A 21632-nucleotide genomic window follows, 5' to 3' on the forward strand; every position below is an offset into this window, starting at 1 on the left:
ACATATGCGACGGAGGTGAAGGAACTGAGACAACGGGATGGAGTCCTGACAGGAAGCAGGTTGTGAGGAGCTGTCGTCGAAGCAGCTGTGGGAGTCGGTGGGCTTGTAAAGAATATTGGTGGAAAGCCTATCACCAGAAATGGAGACGGAGGTCAAGGGATGGAAGGGAAGTGTCAGAGACCGACCACGTGTAGGTAAGAGGGGTGGAAATTGGAAGTAAAATTGATAAATTTTTCCAGCTCCAGTGGAGAGCATGAAGCGACACCGATACAGTCATCGATATACGAATGAAGAGTTGTGGGAGGGCACCGAGTAGGACCGGAACAAGAAATGTTCCACATACCCCATAAAGAGAAAGGCATAACTGGGGCCCATGTGGGTACCCATAGCCACACCATTTATTTGGAGAAAGAGAGACAAGTTAAAGGAGAAATTGTTCCATGAGAGAACAAGTTCAGCCAGATGGAGGAGAGTGGTGGTGGATGGGGTTTGTTCAGGCCTCTGTTCAAGGAAGAAGCAGAGAGCCAACAGACCATCCTGGTGGGCGATAGAGGTGTAGAGAGATTGGACGTCCATGGTGAGGAGGCGGCAGTTCGGGCCAGGAAACTGGAAATTGTTGATATGATATGGGGCATTAGAGGAATCAAGGATGTCGGTGGCAAGAGACTGGACAAGGAGAGAGGGAATGGAGTCAAGGCAGGAAGAAATGAGTTCCATGGGGCAGGAACAGGCTGACAGGATGATCTACCAGGACAGTCCTGTTTGTGGATTTTGGGAAGGAGGTAGAAGCAGGCTGCCCGAAGTTCGGAGACTATGAGGTCGCAGGCTGTGGATGGAAGACCTCCAGAGGAGATGAGGTCAGTGACAGTCCTGGAAACAATGGCTTGATGTTCGGTGGTCGGGTCATGGTCCGGGGGAGGTAGGAAGTGTCTGAGAGTTGGTGCTGAGCCTCTGCAAGGTAGAGGTCAGTATACCAGACAACATCACCATCTTTGTCATCAAATTTGATGACAACGTCAGGATTAGACCTGAGAGAACGGAGTGCAGCAAGATCAGGAGTGTTGCGAGGAGCAGAAAAATTGAAACGGCCGACATCACGCCAACAGTTCTCAACGAAAAGATCAAGAACAGGTAAGAGGCCAGAGGGATGGATCCAGGTGGAGGGAGAATACTGGAGGCAGGTGAAAGGACCCATTTAACAGGGAGAGGGCTCCTGCCCAAACAAATGAGCACGGAGATGAAGGCAGCAGAGGAGTTCAGCATCATGCCAAGCCCGAATTTCATTGAGGTGAGGGCGTAAATGTATGAAACTGAGTCCTTTGCTGAGTACAGAACGCTCACCATCAGAGAGGAGAAGGTCAGAGGGTATGGTGAATATACGGCAAGGGCTGGGATTAGAAGAAGGGGTGGGGTCAGAGGGATGTGAAGGGGTTGAGGGTCCTGGATGGAGTCAATAAGTTGTTGGAGCTTGTGCTCCTTAACACCTGAAAGGAAGAGAAAAAGTTTCTTGTTAAGGCACCAGGTGAGACAAAGAATAAAATGAAACAGGGGACAAGGACAGCTTTGAGATAGGGTGAGTCGCACTGCCAGAGAGAGAGGTCAAGTGTGTTCATCTACCGATACATGGCACGAAGTGTGGATCTCAGGATGCGGCAAGAACAGCAGTCCGAGGAACACTATGTCTTGGAGAACAGGGTGAAAGATATAAATGGAAATCCTGACGGAAAGAAGAGCAGTACTTTTTCAAAGTGGGCATTCCTGGAAGAGAAGTGGCAGTGAATTAAACACTAAGATAAAAGGAAAATACTATGGATGCTGGAAACATGAAATAAAGACAGAAAATGCTGGAAAACTCAGCAGGTCATGTGGAGAGACAAACAGAGTTAACATTTCGAGTCAGCACAACTCTTCAGAGTTAAAGAGAAGTAGAAATGGGATGTAATTTATATTGTTCGGGTTTGGGAGGGGGGGCGGGTGCAGTGTGGTGGTGGAGCAGGTAAAGCAGGATATATAAAACACTAGTTCAGCTCCAACTGGTGCATTGTGTACAATTACGGGTGCCGGACTTTAGGAAGGACATATAGGCTTTGGAGAGGGTACAAAAGAGATTTACCAGGACGGTTGCAGGTAAATTAAAATTACATGGAGAGACTGGAGAAGCTGGGATTATTCTACTTACAAAATATAAGGCTAAGAGGAGATTTGATTGAGGTGCTTAAAAATCATGAAGAGTTTTAAGAGAGCGATAAAGGGAAATTATTTCCAATGGCTGAAGGATCAATAACCTGAGGGCACATATTTAAGGTAATTGGAAGAAACAAAGGTGACATAAGAAACATTTTTGTTTTTAAACACTAGTTGTTAAGATTTGAAACGGACTGACAGGGTAGTGAAGACAAATTTTATAGCAGCTTTCAAAAGGGAATTTGATAAATACTTAAAGGAGCAAAAAATTGCTGGGAAATGGAGATAGTGCAGTGCTTTCAAAGAGCAGGCACAGACCGTGTGGACTAAATGGCCTCCAACTGTGCTGTACAATTCTACAAATGGCCACCGGTAGTGGCAACAAAATGTCTAACTCAAACATGTTCCTGCTGTTGAAAATAAGCAGTCAGTTCCAAGCCAGGCTACCGATGGAGCTCTGTACTATCGCAGAATTTCTCCAAAATGAGTCGCTAGTGGTTCACTGCACTGCAATGCGTGTGGAAGCTCACGCTTAGATTGGAAAGACCAAATTCGTGAGGAGTTAAAATGAAGCTGGAATATTTGCCTAGTTTGTGCTAGAGGGAATACACTCAACATGAATGACAGTCCTGGGTTTGCAAGTTACCAGGCTGAGAAAGGAAAAGAACAGATGTAAACACTCGGGAACTAAGAATCACTTTGGGCTGATTTCAGGAGAACTGAATGTCTGCTCACAGGATGGTGTAACACATAGCTGTGAAAAGTTGGGTATTGGGCTAAAATAAAAAAATGGGGGGCACTCTGTTCTGTGGTTTAAAATATAAGTTGCCTACAAGATACTGCTTCGTCAATAGTGCATTTAGTCTTTTGTTACAGCAAAAGTCTGAAACGTGAAATCTTGTCATGTCATTCTTTCAGCTATTAACTGTCAGGTTGAATTTCTTCTTAAAAGTTATGGATTGTGACAATTGCGACCACATGAACAGACAGACAATGCAGCATTGACTGGGTTATGGAATAATCCATGCTGAAAAATCTTCTGAAACAGTTTTTGTCTCATCAACACTCATTTTTAATAAAACCTGGATCATTCAAACAACTTTTTGCTTTGTTAAATATTTTGCGTGAGTGACCTCTGAAAAATTACTGGGACAATGTTAAGAGAAGTTCATGCTCAGGCAAACAGAACAGACCACCTTTGCTGATGTTAAATCCATCCTCAATACATTAAGGGTAAAACGGAACATAAGCAGAACAAAACTTATGTTTCAGATATTTAATTTAGTTTTAGGTTTAATATCTTGGTAGTATATCCACTGATTTTGAGTAGCTTTATAATGATAGCTATGTTTCTTTCAACATCAGTGTGTCAGAGGTTAAATAAACAAAATCGTTAATTATAAATTTCCCAATTTAAAAAGAGCAATTTTCACTACTTACTCAGGTGAACACTCCATTCTAACAAACTAATTAGTGCAATATACAATAAGATAAAATATAGCCTAATCTGGTCAACTAGCAAAGAAAGTGCCCTTCAGTCATTCAACATTGTACCTGTGTTGAAGTAGGGCCCTGCTGAGCAGCATGTATTTGGTTCTGACTTATAGGCAGGGCCAGGGGTTGAGCAACCACTTGACTTGGAACTGAGCCGCTGGGTACCATCTGTGGAAGTGAATACTGCACAGGCTGCTGCTGTACCGACTGGGGAAAGAAAGAGAGAAAAATGTGGTATTATAATTTCAGCAAGTACACTTTGCTCAGTGGCTCAGTGTACCTTAGCCAGAATGAAAATCCTCAAATAAATATTATTTAACTGAACTTGATTGGTCAAAATATAAATATGAAAAATTTAAGCACCTTTTGTCTGTATTTTTTTATATAACTGCACAAATGCCCTTCTTTTCTCCCACAGCCCACACCTCACCTTGAGAACAAAATCGGAGATGCCCAATGGCCAACTGGACTACTTACTACACTTACCAGCATCCCTTCAATGAGGCAGTGGTTGTACAGTCAGGTAACCTTTCCTTTATCAAGTTTAAACACATGCAACACCAACCTAGGTAAAATCTCAAGATTTATCAAATATGAAGGCATTCCTTGGTCTTAGCTCAGTCTCTCTGACAGCAGAGTCGTAATTTGAAAATGACATGTAGCAGATTATGGCTGTGATGAAGTCCAAAATTAAAATGTTCTCCTCCTCTCCCTCCCACAGCGTACAAGTAGCATTTTATTTGGTTCCCCTCGGCAATTTGTGGATCGTGTAATTGACCCAGATTTTGCAGTCAGTGACGAAGGGTGCTCACCGCTGACCTCAAAGCAAGCCTTGCTGAGAGATTTAGTGATCTCCCTGGCCTCCCTGGCAAGACTTCAATTTGCTTGGCACGCAACTGATTGTAGTGTTCTTTAACGTAATGTAGCGTTCTTTCAGCATCCAGCTGCAGTGATGTTATCAAACTGTCTACGCAGCCAATCACATTAAAAAATTCTCAGATAGCCAACCAGTAAATGAAGAACATAAGCAAATCACTTTAAAAACTTACAATAAGTGAAATAAATATTTGGATATACACAGGGTTAAGTCTAAAGCTGATTCATCATTTACAAGCTTTAAAGAAAAACCTAGTTTAAAAAATCTAGTAATAAATCATAGAGACATTTAGCAATATTCAACTATATAATAAACTTCGTTTCTCATGGACAGATTGGTTGTTCAGCAGTAGTTATTACTTGGATTGAGGTTAAAAACCCAGTTGCACTCAGTAACTGAACAAGGTTTAGTTTTTTTTTATGCAGGCTAACAGTGACATAAGAAAGGCAAAGTTCACACCAGATCAACTGATTTCACCGATTGCCAGCTGTTAGGGTGGGAATAGGGGGGAGGGAGAGATACACAGAGCACCTGTGAGAGAGCAGTCAATGACACGGACTGCAATTTAGCATTTTCACATTAATGTGTGCTTGTGCTAAATCCTGAAGTGGCTGTCAGAATGCTGACAGTTCACTGTCAAAAGGCTCGCAAATTCCAGGCCATTGTTCCAGTTCTGGAAAGCAGAAGCCACTCGAATAATTAAGTTACAATAGATTATAAGGAAATTTCATGGTGTCCTTATCTAGCAAATTTACAAAAATTAATACCATTAATAAAGACAGCCCCCGCAACAAATAGGCATGCTGCAATCTGAACCTACTTATACTTGTAGCACAATAAATACAACTTTTTGAAAACAAAGAAACAGGTTTATTTCTGATGAAAAGAACTTTTAAGCATGGACTCTGTGCTGCATAGCACAAACTCACGAGTGTGAAAACTGTGCATACACAACAAAAGGGGGAAAAATGATTAAAGAAGAATGAAATTCTCTACCTGTGGAAGATACGTTGGGGTGTAGTAACTGCCAAACTACAAGAAACAAACATAACAAAGTATGAGATACAGTACCAGCTGAAAGACAGTCCTATCAATCTAACTACAAACTGAAATTGGAGGAGCCAGGAGAAATATTTAATCAGAAAGAACAAAGCGAAAAGCCAGATAACCAAATTATCATTCATATTCACATTTGTGACTCCTGGAATTTCCCAGTTTGTTCTCAGCTATGAAAATGCAACAAGACTTTTTTTTGCCAACCACACTAGCAACTTGCCAATCTACCACCAGATTTTCTGAATAGTTGTCCCTAATACAAGACTCAATTGCAAATTTATCCTTACTTGCCACTCCCTGTAGCACATTATTATTACCTTGTTTGTCTGCTGTATGGACCCTGGTGGAAGTTGTGGGGATGCCTGCTGAGACGTCACACTCAGAGGAAGACTGGTCGGAGGCGGCTGACTCTGCATTTGGACCTGCTTGATATTTAGACATCACAGAATTAATTCAAGGTACAAATATTATATAACCATTGCAAGGGAAGATACTGTCTCCTGAATTAAAGTTAATCAAGCAGTTTAAGTTAGGAGATAAATTAAAATGCAGGACCTCAAATGTAGTAACCTCAGGATTACTCCCAGTTCCACGTGCTAGCGAGAGCAGGAATAAGAGGATAGACCAAATGAACACGTGGCTAGAGAGATGGTGTAGCCGGGAGGGATTCAGATTCTTGAGGCACTGGGACCAGTTCTGGGGAAGGTGGGACCTGTACAAACCGGACAGGCTACACCCAGACAGAGCTGGGACCAGTGTCCTTGCGAGGGCTTTTGCTAATTCTGTTGGGGAGTATTTAAACTAGTGTGGCAGGGGGATGGGATCCCAGGAGTAGGATCAGACAGGTCAGATTCAGATCAGAAAAATGGAGATAGACGTTGTGATAGACATGGAGTTACAGAAGAAGCAAAGTTTACTATGTGTCCAGCAAGGGAAATTGACGGGGTTAAACTATTTGTACTTCAATGCAAGGAGTATTACAAACAAGGTAGATGAGTTAAGGGCACAGGTAGACACATGGCAGCAGGATGTCATTGCTCTAACGGAGACCTGACTAAAGGAGGGACAAAACTGGCAGCTTAATATCCCTGGTTATAGATTCTTCAGACACGATAGAGTAGGAGGTAAAAAAGGAGGGGGGTAGCACTAATGGTTAAAGAGTCAATTCCAGTTGTGAGAAGGGATGATATACTAAATGGGTCAACAAACGAGGCTTTATGGATTGAGCTTAGAAATAAAAAAGGGGCAGTCACACTACTGGGAGTACACTACAGGCCCCCAAATAGTGAAAGGGAGATAGAAGAACAAATATGTAGGCAAATTTCTGCTTGTAAGAACAAGAGGGCAATAATAATAGACTTCAACTATCCTAATATCAACTGGGATTCAAACAATATAAGGGGCACTGAGGGAGAAAAATTCATGCACCGTGTCCAGGAAAATCTTTTCAACCAATTAGTGACAAACCCAATGAGAGGAGATGCAATTCTAGACCTAGTCTTGGGGAACTAAGAAGGGCAAGTGGGTGAAGTGATAGTTGGCAACCATATCAGGGACAGTGATCACAATTCAGTTAGATTTAGCATTACCATGGAAAAGGACAGAGAAAAAGGCAGGAGTAAAAGTTTTGAACTGGGGGAAGGCAAATTTTGCAGAAATGAGAAGGGGCTTGACTGAGGTGGACTGGACGGCACTGCTGGAGGATAAAACAGTGGAAAACCAGTGGGAAGCACTAAAAAGCAAGATCCTAATTGTACAAAGTAGACATGTCCCCTACAAAAATAAGAGTGGTACTGCCAAATCTAGACCCCCCTGGTTGTCTAGAGGAATACAGGGGAAAATCAAACAGAAAAAGAAAGCGTACAATAGGCACAAAGAACTAAGCACTGCAGATAGCCTCGACGAATATAGGAAGTGCAGGGACGAAGTAAAAAAGGAAATAAGGAAATCAAAGAGAGGGCATGAAAAAAGATTAGCAAGTAAAGTTAAAGATAACCCAAAGATGTTTTACCAATACATTAATGCTAAAAGGTTAGTTAAGGGAAAAGTGGGACCTATCAGAGATGATGATGGAAACTTGTGTGTAGATGCAGAGGCTGTGGGAAGTGTTTTGAATGAATATTTTGTCTCCGTATTTATAAAGGAAAGGGACGATGTAGATATAGTAGTACAGGAGGAACACTGCGAGATATTGGATGGGATAGTCATAAAGAGAGAGGAAGTACTCGAAGGGTTGAAATCCTTGAAAGTTGATAAGTCACCAGGACCAGATGGAGTTTCCGAGGCTACTGAAGGAAGTCAGGGAGGAGATAGCAGATGCTCTGAGGATGATTTTCCAATCTTCACTAGATACAGGGGAGGTACCAAAGGACCGGAGAAATGCAAACGTAGTTCCATTGTTTAAAAAGGGATCAAAGGAAATGCCAAATAATTATAGGCCAGTTAGTCTTATATTGGTGGTGAACAAATCAGTAGAATCAATCCTGAGAGATAGGATTAACTGTCATGTGGAAAGGCATGGACTAGTCAGGGATGGTCAGCATGGATTTGTTAAAGGAAGGTCTTGCCTCACAAATTTGATTGAATTCTTTGAGGAAGTAACAAGAAGGGTTGATGAAGGTAGTACAGTGGATGTTGTGTACATGGATTTTAGCGAGGCATTTGACAAGGTCCCACATGGCAGATTGGTCAGGAAAGTAAAAGCCCATGGGATTCAGGGTAATGTGGCAAACTGGATAAAAGGTTGGCTTTGTAACAGGAAACAAAAGGTAATGGTCGATGGATGCCCTTGCGAATGGAAAGTTGTCTCAAGTGGTGTTCCACGGGGCTCGGTGTTGGGACCCTTGCTGTTTGTGTTATATATTAACGATTTGGACGTGAACATGGGGGGCACGATTGGGAAATTTGCAGATGACACAAAGATTGGCCGAGTCGTGGATAGTGTAGATAGCCATAATCTCCAAAACGATATAGATGGGTTTGTGGAGCGGGCGTTAAGTGGCAGTTGGATTTTAACATAGAGAAGTGTGAGGTCATACATTTAGGAAGGTCAAACAGTTACAGGGATTACACAATAAATGGGAATATACTAAGAGGGGTAGATGAAGTGAGAGATCTTGGCGTACAAGTACACAGGTCCCTGAAGGCAGCGGTTCAAGTAGACAAGGTTGTAAAAAAGGCATATGGAATGCTCTCCTTCATTGGCAGAGGTATAGAATATAAAAGTAAGGATATAATGTTGGAATTGTATAAAACACTCGTGAAGCCACAACTGGAGTACTGTGTGCAGTTCTGGTCACCACATTACAGGAAGGACGTAATAGCTCTGGAGAGTGCAGAGGAGGTTTACAAGAATGTTGCCACGTTTAGAAAAGTGTAGCTACGAGGAGAGATTAGATAAATTGGGGTTATTTTTCTTCGAACAATGAAGGCTGAGAGGTGACTTGATTGAGGTGTACAAAATTATGAGGGGAATAGATAGAGTGGACAGGATAAAATTGCTTCCCTTGGTGGAGAATTCTAGAACCAGGGGTCATAGATTCAAGATAAGTGGCAGAAGGTGTGGGGGGAAATAAGGAAGAGCTTTTTTTACACAGAGGGCAGTGGGTGTCTGGAATTTGCTGCCCAAGTTGGTGGTAGAGGCAGAAACTCTAAACTCTTTTAAAAAGTACCTGGATCTGCACCTTAAATGCTGTAAGCTGCAGGGCTATGGGCCGGGTGCAGGAAGGTGGGATTAGGAAGGGCACCTGGCTGTCCTCGGGCTGGCATGGACAAGATAGGCCAAATGGCCTCCTTCTGTGCTGTAACTTTTCTATGGTTCTAAGTCGGATGATTCCATAGATTGGGGTGAGCTGTACTCTACACAAATTCTATGATTAAGTCAATTAAATTTAAATAAAATTGAATACAATTTTAAATGGGAGCTATTATTGCTGAATAAGATAAGATATCCTCCTCACTAAGCTCAAAAAGTAGAAATAACTTGCTAAAATTTCAATATTTAATTGAACTGAATAATTTCTTTTAAATACTGCAGAACCTGTACCATCTAAATTCAAAGCTTTTACTCGAAACAAAATGACTGATTTATGCAAGTCATGGAGCAATAAAAACTACTCCTAATTTGCAGGCTGCTATGCATTTTTTCCTTTGATCAGATTTGCCTTGTAAAAAAAATACTAAACAGATTTCAGCAAAAGGCATGAACACCTGAAACTCAAGTACCAAAGGTAGACTCTGCCCATCTGCAGAACTGTGATCCAGTGGCAAGTTCTGCTGGGATGAAACAGGATGGGGCCAGGATCCTTCCATGACTTGGAGATACAAGCCAGCTGTCCCTGTAGTTGCCGGAAAGGGCTCAGTGTTGGTCGGCATTAACGTGGGTGGTTGTGCAGCTAGTGATACAGGCACACCTTGTAATGTTTCATAATGTATGCCAAGCTTTGGCAAAACCTGTTGCTGCTCATAATACAATGATAAACCAGGGCACGGTGCCAGGAAACCCAAAGGTGGTGGTGACTGGAACTCTCTGGTCTCAGAGGAAGTTGACTGACCAGAGTCACTTGAACACTGTGGACTAAGGTTCTGAGGAAGTTCTTGTGACATTGGCTGCTTGCTTCGCTGGAAGTCGCCTGGCAGTACCACAGTATCAGAACTAAAATAAACCACCTGTTCTTCAGTCACCGGCTGAAGCCTGCTGTACGTTCCAGTCCCTTGATTGTCCTCTAAGCTTAGATCCATTGAAGCCCGCCGATTTCTATAAATTCTGTGAGTTAATGGTGGAACAGGAACGTGGATGCCATTACTTTCCACCTGTATTGGGGGAACTTGAAACTCAAAGATCGACCCAGTTCTGCCCTCATTTGCCTGTGAAAGAATCGGTGGTGCAGAGTGTGGGGCAGTCAAATGCTGAACAGTTAGCATTGTATTCATAGTTTCAACAGTACTTCTTGTGAAAACACTGGTCAGCGCAGGTTCACTTTGAGCGTCTTTATCTTCCTTCATGGGTAGAAACACTTTACTTGTCAGCGGAAATACTGCGAGTGGCTCTCCAATTTTCCAATGTTGTCCATGCTTTTGCATCATGTCCTGTGACAGCTGAAGATGAGAAGCTAAGTTTGAAACTTGAGCTGGTATTGTCTGAGAAGCCATCTGCACCATTTGTGGCATTTGACCCATCAGGTTTTGTACTGGGCAGGGCAAAAAATTTTGACCACTCAGGGATTCCTCACAACTCAAGGGCTGGGAATAAATCTGTTGCTGCTGTAGGTTTACTTCTGTTGGAATTCGATGCAAAGGAAATGTACAAGATGGAAGGTCATTGTAAATTACAGCCTCATATGGATCCTGCAAAGTTTGCTGTAACTGCACACAACATGGATACATGGTTGGATGATACAAAAGTGGCATTTCCTCAAACTGACCCAATCTTGACTTGTTTTCAACAAAAGCATGAATTTGTTCTGGTTGCACCTGACCTTCAATGTGAATTGGTTCACTGGCAGATCTATGAGTAACCAAGCCCTTAATGGTTGAGTTTTCAGCATTCCAATTTGCAAAATCGCCAGCAGAAAGAATATTCTGGCCTATGGTCCTCAGTATCGGCTGAAAATGGTGAGTGTGAGCTTCCAGGATGGAAGTACTTTTGCGGCGTTGAGAATTATCAACTTTCAGAGAAAAACTTGGTGGTGGAGAAAAAGAAAATGGTCTTTCAGGAATAGATGGATATGAAACGGTCTCTGGTTGTGATGGAACTCCCCCACAAGGATGCACTAGAGATGGGGGCTGCTTTAACATGAAGACAAAAATCTCAAATCAGAGTCGAGAAAATTTAAAAAATCATCACAAAATGAGCTTTTTGCTTGAATTTCTCTAAGAATTACATCACAGAACAACAATAGCAAAAGTATCCGACAAACACAGAAGACACTTAAAAGAACTGAATGAATGCATTAAACACAGCTGTGGGCATAAGTTTTACATTAAGGTGCAGCATATAAATTCCATCTTAAAAGGCACTGCATGTGGGAGGGATTTATTTCTTGCAGGTTCGCATCTAAAACTGGTTGCTAGAAGTACTTTATATTAAAGATCTGATCCAATTTTAAGTGTTGCCCCCAAAAAGAGGACAACTGATTGAGCTTTTTTACCCAACTTAACAGAATGAAAAGACCCATCATTCTCCATGTAATTATGTCCTTATTTCAATGTCTAGCAGTACCAGTAGGACTTCATAGAAAGGAATTAAAATCTGTTCCTATCCAATAGGCATCTTTTGCTAACAAGCTTTTTATGCTGCCAGTTGAATCATACGCATTTAGGTCAAAAATGACAAGTGTTTATGGATTAGGCCAAGCCTCTATCTTTATTACATATTAACCACTGATGCCATTCAAAATATTACATTTCAGACACCATAATCTACATAAAGTGTATTTTTAGCAGCCAATTATTTGACCACAAAAGTTTTGAAAATAGAAATCAGTATATGGCTCCAGGAGGAAATATTTCCTACTCACAATTATGTGAATCTCTAAATTTTATGACGACTTTGCTCAGGGTCACGGTAGTGTTACAAGTAATATTGCTTATTCCAAGAGGTAGATATTGCTCCAGGTAGTTTGTATAAAGAGAATGATAAAACTGTAAAATTTTACAAGATTATATTTTTTCCTCTTTTAATTCTGCCCATATGGATGCACCATTTACTAATTAAATAGAATTGTGAATGCAAAAGTACATTTCAATTTCATTATAAGCTTGCCTCCACGTCCCACTTCAAAAAGCAGAATTGGTAGTTGAAACTCAAACAAGTAGTATAACTTGAGCTAAATCTCGTCTTAATCGTAAAACTTAGTGCCCAGAATAGTTTGTATTTAATGACAACTTATCCTCATGAGTCACATACAACATACAGGGTTGAAACTAATACACGGAAGGCTGGAGCGGCGCAGTTTGCGTGGAGGAGCTGAGTGCATAGGAAGGACGCTTTCCAGTGCTTTTGACAGTTTTTCTGCAAAGGTTTCTTCAGGGATAGTCCGAACATGTGGGGAGAGAGGTGCAGAGAGAACCGGTGGCGGAGTGGAGGACAGTCTAGGAATGTAGGGTGAATCAGGGATGGCGGAAAGGTAGGGAACACATACAGACATGCTACGACCTCGTCGAAGCTAAAAAAAATGAAGAAAAAATAAAGAAAGGAATAAATAACACTTATCAACTGACCCACAGTAAACTGGATGTCAACATATACACACAAGACGAACTCAGTTGTTTGTGGTAGCAATCATCATGGCATTTTGTAAATGAGTGCTCCAAGGAAATGAAAGGGGGTGTTTTGCACTACAACATGATGCAAGTTCCCTTCAACTTGAAAAAATAAAAAATGAAAAATGAGTTGACTGGAACTTGAAGCCCATGTACTTACAAAAGTTTAGATGCACAGGATGTATGGAGGCAGCCATTATGGCTGCTGGGTTCAAATTAACTGGTTAGAATTAGCACTATGCAAGTCTCAACCAGGTATACAAACATTGATCCTATAGATGTTACTATTAAGTTTACTACTGGTCAGTATTAGATCATATCCAAGAGTGCTCAAAATGAGAAAAAGATCCAATGTACACTTCTTGGATAGAAGAATAAAGTACTGCAAGCAGCCTGCAAACTCCGTATGACTACCAATAAAGGTGCATTTCAAAATAAAAAAATGCAAGGGTTACAGGGTGAATTACAATTTGTATGATGGATGGATGAAAGGTTTATGCATATGAGCAGGATTGATATCAATAAAATGTCATGTGCTTCAGTCAATGATGCATTAAAACCAATCAACATGCCAGAAGCATGTAATATTTTCAGCAATAAAATAAAGCTCCACACCATCAGGCACCTTTTGTCTTTCACAACAGATATTGAAAGATGGGTGTTTTTGTATGTACCATGTTCTGACATTGTGATTTAACCAATTCTCTGCAACATTACTCTTCTAGGATTTTGAACCAATACAGGACATTACAATTACCACTGGGAGTAATTTGCCCTTGGACATTACCACTAGTGCCTTTGGTGTTAGTGTGCAAGCTTCAACCTCAAAAATAATGCAGCAAGTATCAGTGAGAATAATAAATTCTAGTTATGATTGTGAAAAATATTTTCATGGCAGACAAATGCAAGAAAAACACTCAATAGCACCTTTGCCAGTGTACAAGCTGATGGTGGCAACTATTTGAAGTAGTTTCTACTTTAACAGAATTACTTGTAAATTAGTTACGTTGTAAAACGACATACAAATAAAGATAGAAGGTTACAGAAGGCACGATAAGTATTTGGAAACAACCAAGGCTCTTCAAACTATGTTATAGATATTTAATAAATTTTTAAAATCTCAAACGGCTTCCTGAGTCAGTTTCATGGATTTACAAATCCTGTTTACAAAGGAGCATCCAGCCCAATATACTTACCCCTGCAGGATGCTGATGGCCACTAAGCTGCTGTGATGTTGTCTGGGCATTTGGAAGGGCCTGGCTTGATGAAATATGCTGTTCTTGAGCAGAACCATAGGAAACAGTTTGACTGCCGTAAGAATCCGAAAATCCAGATGAACTCTGGCCACTGTCAAATGTGCCATCAGCTAAACAACAAAAAAAAGCTATCAAAATTTAACTTCCAAAATGTTATATTGTAAAAATAATACACATGATTTTAATAAAATGGAGTTTTTTTTTAAGCATTGCTAACGGATGAACCCCAATTCGCAATCTGGGTTAGACCGCAGCTTTGGATTTGAATTTCTGATTTGAAATCATGATATCAAGGCATCAAGAACAAAAATTTACCAAAAACAAATTAATGAAATCTAATCATATTCATCAACAAGCAGAGTGTTACTGATCTTTGGTTTTAATGTGCTAGCATCCCTTTCAGCGCACAGATTCATCTCAGGGTTAAACGATGAACTCCCAGTTCATTCTACTTTCCTACAACACTGGACTTCAATTGTACTTGGAAACTATTATTTTTTCATCACATTACTGCTCGGGTTTCGAACTGAAGCCACTGGAATAATGTTGACGAAACAACTTAGAAAACTATACCCTTCGCAGGTTTCAAAATGACAATAAATTCACATTATTAATACGAGGGTTCTTTTACCCATAGGAGGTAATTTAATCAAGCTACTTGGGCTCTAGCATTTACAACACTTGTCAATGGTCTTATAACATCCATGTCCTAACACACATTCAACTTTTGGGGAAAAAAATCAGTAAGATAATTGCAGTTGTAAATTACCAAGTATACCAAAACACCTTATAATGCTATATTATTTTAAGTGGCGTCTCTTTGAAAGTTTAACCTTCACATACAAGAAAGGTTTGCTATCACCTACAGGTAAAGATAAAAAATTCTCTCGGGTCTTTCCAATTGAGAAATTTATTACAGACCAGAAAGCAAAAAATTTGTACATGGAAGTTGCACATTTGCTCCTAAATTGCTGTTGTGCCTATCTTTCCTGCTGCAAAGTACACTGAGGAACAACGTAGAAGCCCAAATTGACTTGTTTTCATGTGAAAAACCATTAACCTGGTATGGCAAATGTGTTATTTTAAGTACAAAGCCAAGACTTAGCAGAGCAAGAAAAGTGCAACTTCCTGCAAATAGAAAGTGTGAGGCAAGAGATAAAAGTTTGATATTTTCTCACATTTCAGAAATAAAAATTATAACTCATTGGTGCACTAAACATATGCCAAATCCAGCACCATGCAGCACATTAATCCTTTGAGTCAAAAAGAGAGCTTTGAAAGTAATAGCTTAAAATAAGAAACAAAGATAATGCAAGCCCTTGTGTTTCCAAGACTTCAGACATAGGTTTACTTAAACCCAAATTCAAACCTTACAAATTGTTGTGTATTTTATCTTCCAAGTTCCTCTACACAATGAGGGTTAAGTTGAGGCAGTGACCAATTTGCAATAGGCACATTCTAGAATGAAGCAAACTAAGTGGCTTACACTGAAATGTTTTTGTTAAGTTCTCAACCACCGAACCCATAGAGAGTTCGGCCTTGGCGTTTCAGGGCATAGACCACATCCATGGCGGTAACAGTCTTGCGTTTAGCGTGTTCCGTGTAGGTGACCGAGTCTCGGATGATATTTTCCAAGAAAACCTTGAGAACCCCGCGAGTTTCCTCGTAAATGAGGCCAGAGATGCGCTTAACGCCCCCACGACGAGCGAGGCGGCGAATGGCAGGTTTAGTGATTCCCTGGATATTATCTCGGAGGACTTTCCAGTGCCGTTTCGCACCCCCTTTACCGAGACCTTTCCCGCCTTTGCCTCTACCGGACATCACACCCGGAGATGGTGGAGTGTTTTTCATATCTTGGTGATTGAGTCTGGACTTCTTTCAGCTGTTTTTCCAATCAGACAAGAGGTGGGACAGTTGGGAGCTACTGTCCATAAGACCTCATAAGACAAATGTCATCTCCTTAATGATGTTGACTTCTTAGATAATTATATTACAACTGCCTCAGACCTGGTCACAGCAAAATTTAGGTACTACTGAATTGCACTCAATCTGAGTTTTGAATTGAAATCAACTGTAGAACCACAAAGCACTCAAGCAGTAAATGAGGCGCACCTTCAATTGTCAGGATAGAGGTGTCAGCTGTGGCTCAGTTCATAGCACCCTCGCCTTTGAATCAGAGGGTTGTGGGTTCATGTCCCACTCCCGGAAACCAAGAACTGTGATTGTACTCGAAAGAGTTGCAATCTGTGACTGTTGATAACTCGAAAGAGTTTCAATTGTCAGGATGCAGTCTCAACCGTAGATCCTAATCTCATTCTGGATCTCGGACAAATCAGTCTCATTAAAAGGCAAAGTAGCTTAATCAGATGTCTGTGTTGCCCTTTAAGCTATTCTGATAGCTGTCCAGATACATTTGGGAACAAGCTCCAAGAAGTATTCAAAGAAAGATAGCTCCTAGAACTTGGTCAAGGGTCAATGGGGGAACAACAAAATTCTCGGCATCCATACTGTTCAACATGATACCTTATGCTGCTGCATGCAACAATATCCATGCAAATTGTTTAAATGGTTTAATAGCTTTAGAAAAAGTTCTACATCAGACTGGGCATTGTCCTTGACTACCACAGATGTACATGCTGACTGTACTAATCGGTGCTTCATATTTGAATTTCATAATAAGCTTGGCACAAAGTCATTCAATTGCAGGGAGCTTTTCTCAACTCAGTGTCTTTCTGTAGGAGCGGACAATTAGTCCACAATTGACTTTTTTTTAATGTGTTAACACCATGTATAAGCAAACAGAAAAGTTAACTACAGGCAATTTAAATAAGGTCTTTACCAAGGCTGCAGGAACTTGAGTCTTACCAATATGATGCTTTTCCAGCATTGGTAATGCAATACAAAGGAGGGATGGGTGTTAGAATCCAAGGAACATCATGTGTTGAACAAAAAACATGGACAACAAACAGCATCCAAAAATAGGGAGTTTAATTTATAATTTTGGGGTGAGGATGTTCTGCTTCCACTTCCTAACATTCTTAATCCCCTATGATGCAAGTGATTTGAGAATTCTTCGCAGTGGTAAGTAGAATTTCATTAAAAGGGAATAATGTTAAAGCAAATGGGTTTTAGACATCTGACTATTTTTCTTAATTTGTTTTTTATCTGCTGGCAATTGGGTTCTTATGAGCCTTCGTGCCCAGCCTTCGAAAAGAGGCGCAGTGAAAACTAAAGGAATAAAACTGGCACAAAGGCTCCACCCAATGGCTGAGAGTTTACTTAGTAAACAACTGAGCATTTAGTTTAGGAAAGTTCCAGGTTTGATCCCCAGTCTAAGTTGAGTTATTTCAGCAATGACAATGGTAAGGGAGCTATGATTGACCTCAGCACAACTGTGTGGAGGGTTGGTGGGAAGAAATCACTGGTGTCCTGTTTCTGGCTGATGTCCAACAACCCCTGTTGGAAGTACAGGTGGGATTCTCAGGTGAGGACAGGACAGTCTTCTTTACCAGAGAGCAATTCAAATGTGGAACTTGCTATCACAAGTAGTTAAGGTGAATAGCATGGACACGTTTAAGTTAAATAAGTACAAGGAGGAATAGTTTATACTGATGGGGTTCGATGAAGTAGAATGGAAGGAGGCACTTGTGGAGTATAAATACTGGCACAGACCAGCTGGGCTGAATGACATGTTTCTCTGCTGTAAATTTTGTGGGGTTTTTTGCCCCAGTACCATTATTACCATCAACACATTTGCCTATGGAAATCTTCAAATGTAAGGAGTTTAGAAGAGAAAGGATTCCAGGCAGGCCAGGCTTCATGGATATCCTGCATACTTTGTTTTGGCAGGCAGATGGTCCTAGTGGAGGCTTTTATTACCAGAGGAAGATGGGACAACAGAGCTAATGACACCATTAATTATAATGTATGCTTCCTTCAAAGTATTTATTTTCCATGGCACTTCCTGAAAGGCAGCATGCCAGGATGATCAGGCTCTGTGCTCTAAGCTGTACCTGTCAAAATGGTAATCATAGCTGCAGGCCCTGGCACCCCTACATGGCAGTAAGTCGAGAACTGTCCTCACAGGATTCAGGTCATCAGAGTGCCAGGTATAGAGCTGTGCTATATGCTGCAAGTACACCTGCAACTATCATACAGTATAGAACTGGCACAGCCAGTCACAGTAATGTCCAGCAACAGCACAGATCTTGGATCCACGTTCTCCTAGATATGCTATGATGCAAACCTAGAGGGTTGAACTGAGTGACACAGGGGGCCAATGCTTCCCACAACCATCTTATTTATGCAGCAACTCCACTTAAGCAGCCAAATAACAGCTGCAAGCTGGTTTATTCTGTCACTTTCCAGCAGACACATACCTGCAACTTGGGTTTCCTGCCCTTTCACTTATACCTCCATTTCTTAATTGCCGCCTCCTTCAGCTTCAACAAATTGACAAGTAGATTGAGCTGCCTTCCAAGCCTTCCCAAAAGCTTTCAAATTTATGCCCCCAATTCTAACAGTCCATTTTAATTGTCCTTATCCCTTTAAATTTCACTTATTGTACATGCAATTTTCTGCTTCGAGTGGTTCTGCACACCTACACATGTCCAAATTTGCATCTAAAGCTATGTTAACTGACAAAGTCTGGAATACTGATTTCAACAGCACACTTCATTTAATCCCATAAAACCCACTCAATCATTTCAATCTAAAGTGCACCAGCATTGTAAAGTTAGGCAATGACATTGAAGTTGAGGTTATTTGCAAGTTCAGAATGAATGACTGAGCTGAAAAACATTGAAAACACTCCTCTCCCAGCGTGGCTGAGTAGCTGAGCTGTTTTCTCATATTGGATTTGTGTGGGTCAGTCAATAGCAAATGGAAAGGACCCAAAATCCAATCCCAATTGGTGCTGGGATCTTAGAAATCAGTACTGAAATTTTTTTTGTGTGGGCATGAGGAGTGAAATAAACAGAAAGAGGAGTAGTGCTATCTTGTACACAAAGTGGATATGTTGTGAAAAGCTTCCTGTGGTTCAAGTAGTGAGAGGTCCTTCAGAAAATCTTTCTAAGAGGAAGATTCTTTACTCTTCTGTGGGAGAGTGCGCGTGAATAATTTGACAAAAGTTTTTATGAATCAGTGTTGGTCAGGACAGGAATTGAGATTGCTCTTAACTCTGATCCAGTGCAGATGCTAAAGCATTAATAAAAAACTGACCAGCCAACAAAATGGCATGAACAATTTTCCAAAACTGTAGATTAAAAATTCAAATATCAGGAAAAACAGGATTTGATAAATGTATGCAACAAAAATTCACTATTTTGCATAGTTTGAAAAATCTTTGTATGTGAAATGTGTTCCTATATATGTGTGTGGACAACATCCTCAACTCATGAAGAGGAAAAAAACATTTCAGAGTGAGACTTTGGAACAGACTGGAAGACAGGTTAAAAAGCAAGTGATTTCTTAATTGTTAGTACCTCGATGATTACACGACAAAAAAAGTCCTATTTAACATAATGTCTCTTTCATATCTCTTTACTTTCACTCGCAAGCTAAATACCTCTTACTCTTTTACTGCCTCTTGCAACAAGAAAATTAAGATCAGGAGTTCTCCACGTGATAAAGAGCACAAACTTTTCATGAAATAGCACCTCATCTTTTGACTAGAACTTCACAGCTTTCTGGACTCAACATTGAGTTTAACGATTTCAGGTCATAACCTCTAACCCATGTCTTTTCCTTTCTTTTAGGAGAGAAATTGTTGGTGATGATTCTGCTTTTCCCATCTACAGGATATATATTTAACTTTCTTTGCTTGTCCTGTTACCATCTCTTTCGCCTTACATCCCTTTTACCATTCAACCCATCGTTTTACAGACCTTCCCTTTTGTTCTTTCCTGTCCCCCACCCTTTCCCTGCCTTGCTTAAAAACTGTTGCATCTCTAAATTCTGACAAAGAATCATCAACCTGAAATGGTAACTTTTCCTCTTTCCACAGACGCTTGCTACTGAGTATTTCCAGCATTTTCTGTTATTATTTGTATCCAACTGTCTGGATAAAGTTATTAATGATGTTACCTGGCAGAGACAGTGACAATTCTTTCATCAAGGAAATAAAATTCAACAAGGCAGATTTCTCAATATTGCGCAGTTTTTATACAGAGGCCAAATTTCTTTTTGAGACAGCTTTTCCCAAGGCTTAATAGAAACAACATACATGTAACAGAGTTTCCAGCTGGCTGATACTGCAATCGATGTTGATCTGCTTCAGGCTCTTCAGGTTCTACTTGAGTTGGTAGGGTTGCAGGAAGGGCAGAAGGAACTGCTGTGGTGGGCAACTGGGAAAGATGCCCTCCTCCAGTTTGAGAGATACTGGCTCCTTGCTGAGCTTTCTGCTGCTGCAGCTGATCATGCTTCTTCTGCTGCTCCTCCAGCTTCTCTTGTTTTTCTCTAACCAACTGTCGTTGCTCTCGCTTCCGTTTGATCAGAGATACACGATCTCTAATGGCTTTTGCCATAGTTTTGTGATCTCCTTCGGATACAAATCCAGATTCCACCTACATAAAGCACAGTACCACACCAAGTCAAAAAATGTAATGCTACCACATTTTCCATTCAGAGAAAATTGAGATAGAAAGCCTTGATTGAAGATAGATTTGTTTTTGGTATACTTCTCGGTGCAAGTTACTCACCTTGCACAGGAATGGTTTATAGGTAAATTATTTCACTTTACTGGTGAGCAATGACAGTTAAATGTTGCAGTTTAAGTCACAATTTTTTGTGTGAGCTGCAGTCACAAATGTAGCTGAGACTTAAATATTCTAGCACAGAATTTAGGTTTATAATTAACACAATGACTTACCATTTCCTGAGCCACATCCTCCGGAACATCTCTTTCCAAGTCAAATGAGAATTCTATGGCTTCATTATCCTTATACTTTCCTTTAAGTTTCTTTATGTCTTCAATCCGTAGCCAAAGCTTAATTGCAAGCTTTTCTCCATCATCTTCTTCTGCCAACTCTACCCGAACACCAGTATCTTCCTGAAAGAAGGCATGGCTCAAAAGGTCCTTAATTGCATACCTACAAGCAAATTTGAACACAAAATAGGAATAAAGTTTTTATTGTACTCATAAAACTAACTGATGTTGGTGTTGGGGAAAATGAACTCTGCCTATTTCAAGCAGCCAGCAAAAAAATCAAGCAAATGCATATCAGGTCTAGCACAACCTGATGCAGAATAAAACTCCTTCTAATCTCCAATCTTAGTTTAGGAGCCTTTTCTGCACTTGGATGGGTTAAAATCCACGACCTTGAGGTCAAATGCTTTCCAAATAATTAACTTTAAAAAATTACCTTCACAACTGCCTTATACAAATTCTTATCTGGAATTCCTATTCCCCACTTAAACTTTTCTTCCTTTAGATCCTGAACCTGAATGCAGCACTCCACCACCTTCTCAAAAGTAATTAGGATAGGCAATTAATGCTGGCCAAG

The 21632-nt window shown here is 40.6% G+C and overlaps 2 protein-coding genes across 13 annotated transcripts in view; one reads left to right on the forward strand and one right to left on the reverse strand.

Moving 5' to 3' along the window:
- rad52 (RAD52 homolog, DNA repair protein) overlaps positions 1 to 4393 on the forward strand; it is a 128721-nt gene extending 124328 nt beyond the window's left edge. For all 3 annotated transcript variants that reach the window (XM_078568291.1, XM_078568287.1, XM_078568288.1), the window contains one exon: positions 4097 to 4393. In XM_078568291.1, the coding sequence (XP_078424417.1) occupies positions 4097 to 4181 (85 nt within the window). In that variant the 3' untranslated portion in view covers positions 4182 to 4393. The remainder of the gene's footprint in view (positions 1 to 4096) is intronic.
- LOC144696688 (serine/threonine-protein kinase WNK1-like) overlaps positions 1 to 21632 on the reverse strand; it is a 190685-nt gene that overhangs the window by 79012 nt on the left and 90041 nt on the right. For 6 of the 10 annotated variants that reach the window (XM_078568284.1, XM_078568279.1, XM_078568282.1 and 3 more), the window contains exons 6-12: positions 20999 to 21218; positions 20354 to 20693; positions 14071 to 14240; positions 9836 to 11398; positions 5929 to 6036; positions 5552 to 5587; positions 3739 to 3885 (exon numbers count right to left, since the gene is read on the reverse strand). In XM_078568284.1, the coding sequence (XP_078424410.1) occupies positions 3739 to 3885; positions 5552 to 5587; positions 5929 to 6036; positions 9836 to 11398; positions 14071 to 14240; positions 20354 to 20693; positions 20999 to 21218 (2584 nt within the window). The remainder of the gene's footprint in view (positions 1 to 3738; positions 3886 to 5551; positions 5588 to 5928; positions 6037 to 9835; positions 11399 to 14070; positions 14241 to 20353; positions 20694 to 20998; positions 21219 to 21632) is intronic. The other 4 variants (XM_078568277.1, XM_078568278.1, XM_078568286.1 and 1 more) reach the window with 4 other exon arrangements.

This window comes from Cetorhinus maximus, chromosome 22, assembly GCF_964194155.1.
Source record: "Cetorhinus maximus chromosome 22, sCetMax3.hap1.1, whole genome shotgun sequence".
NCBI classification, from domain to species: Eukaryota; Metazoa; Chordata; class Chondrichthyes; order Lamniformes; family Cetorhinidae; genus Cetorhinus; species Cetorhinus maximus.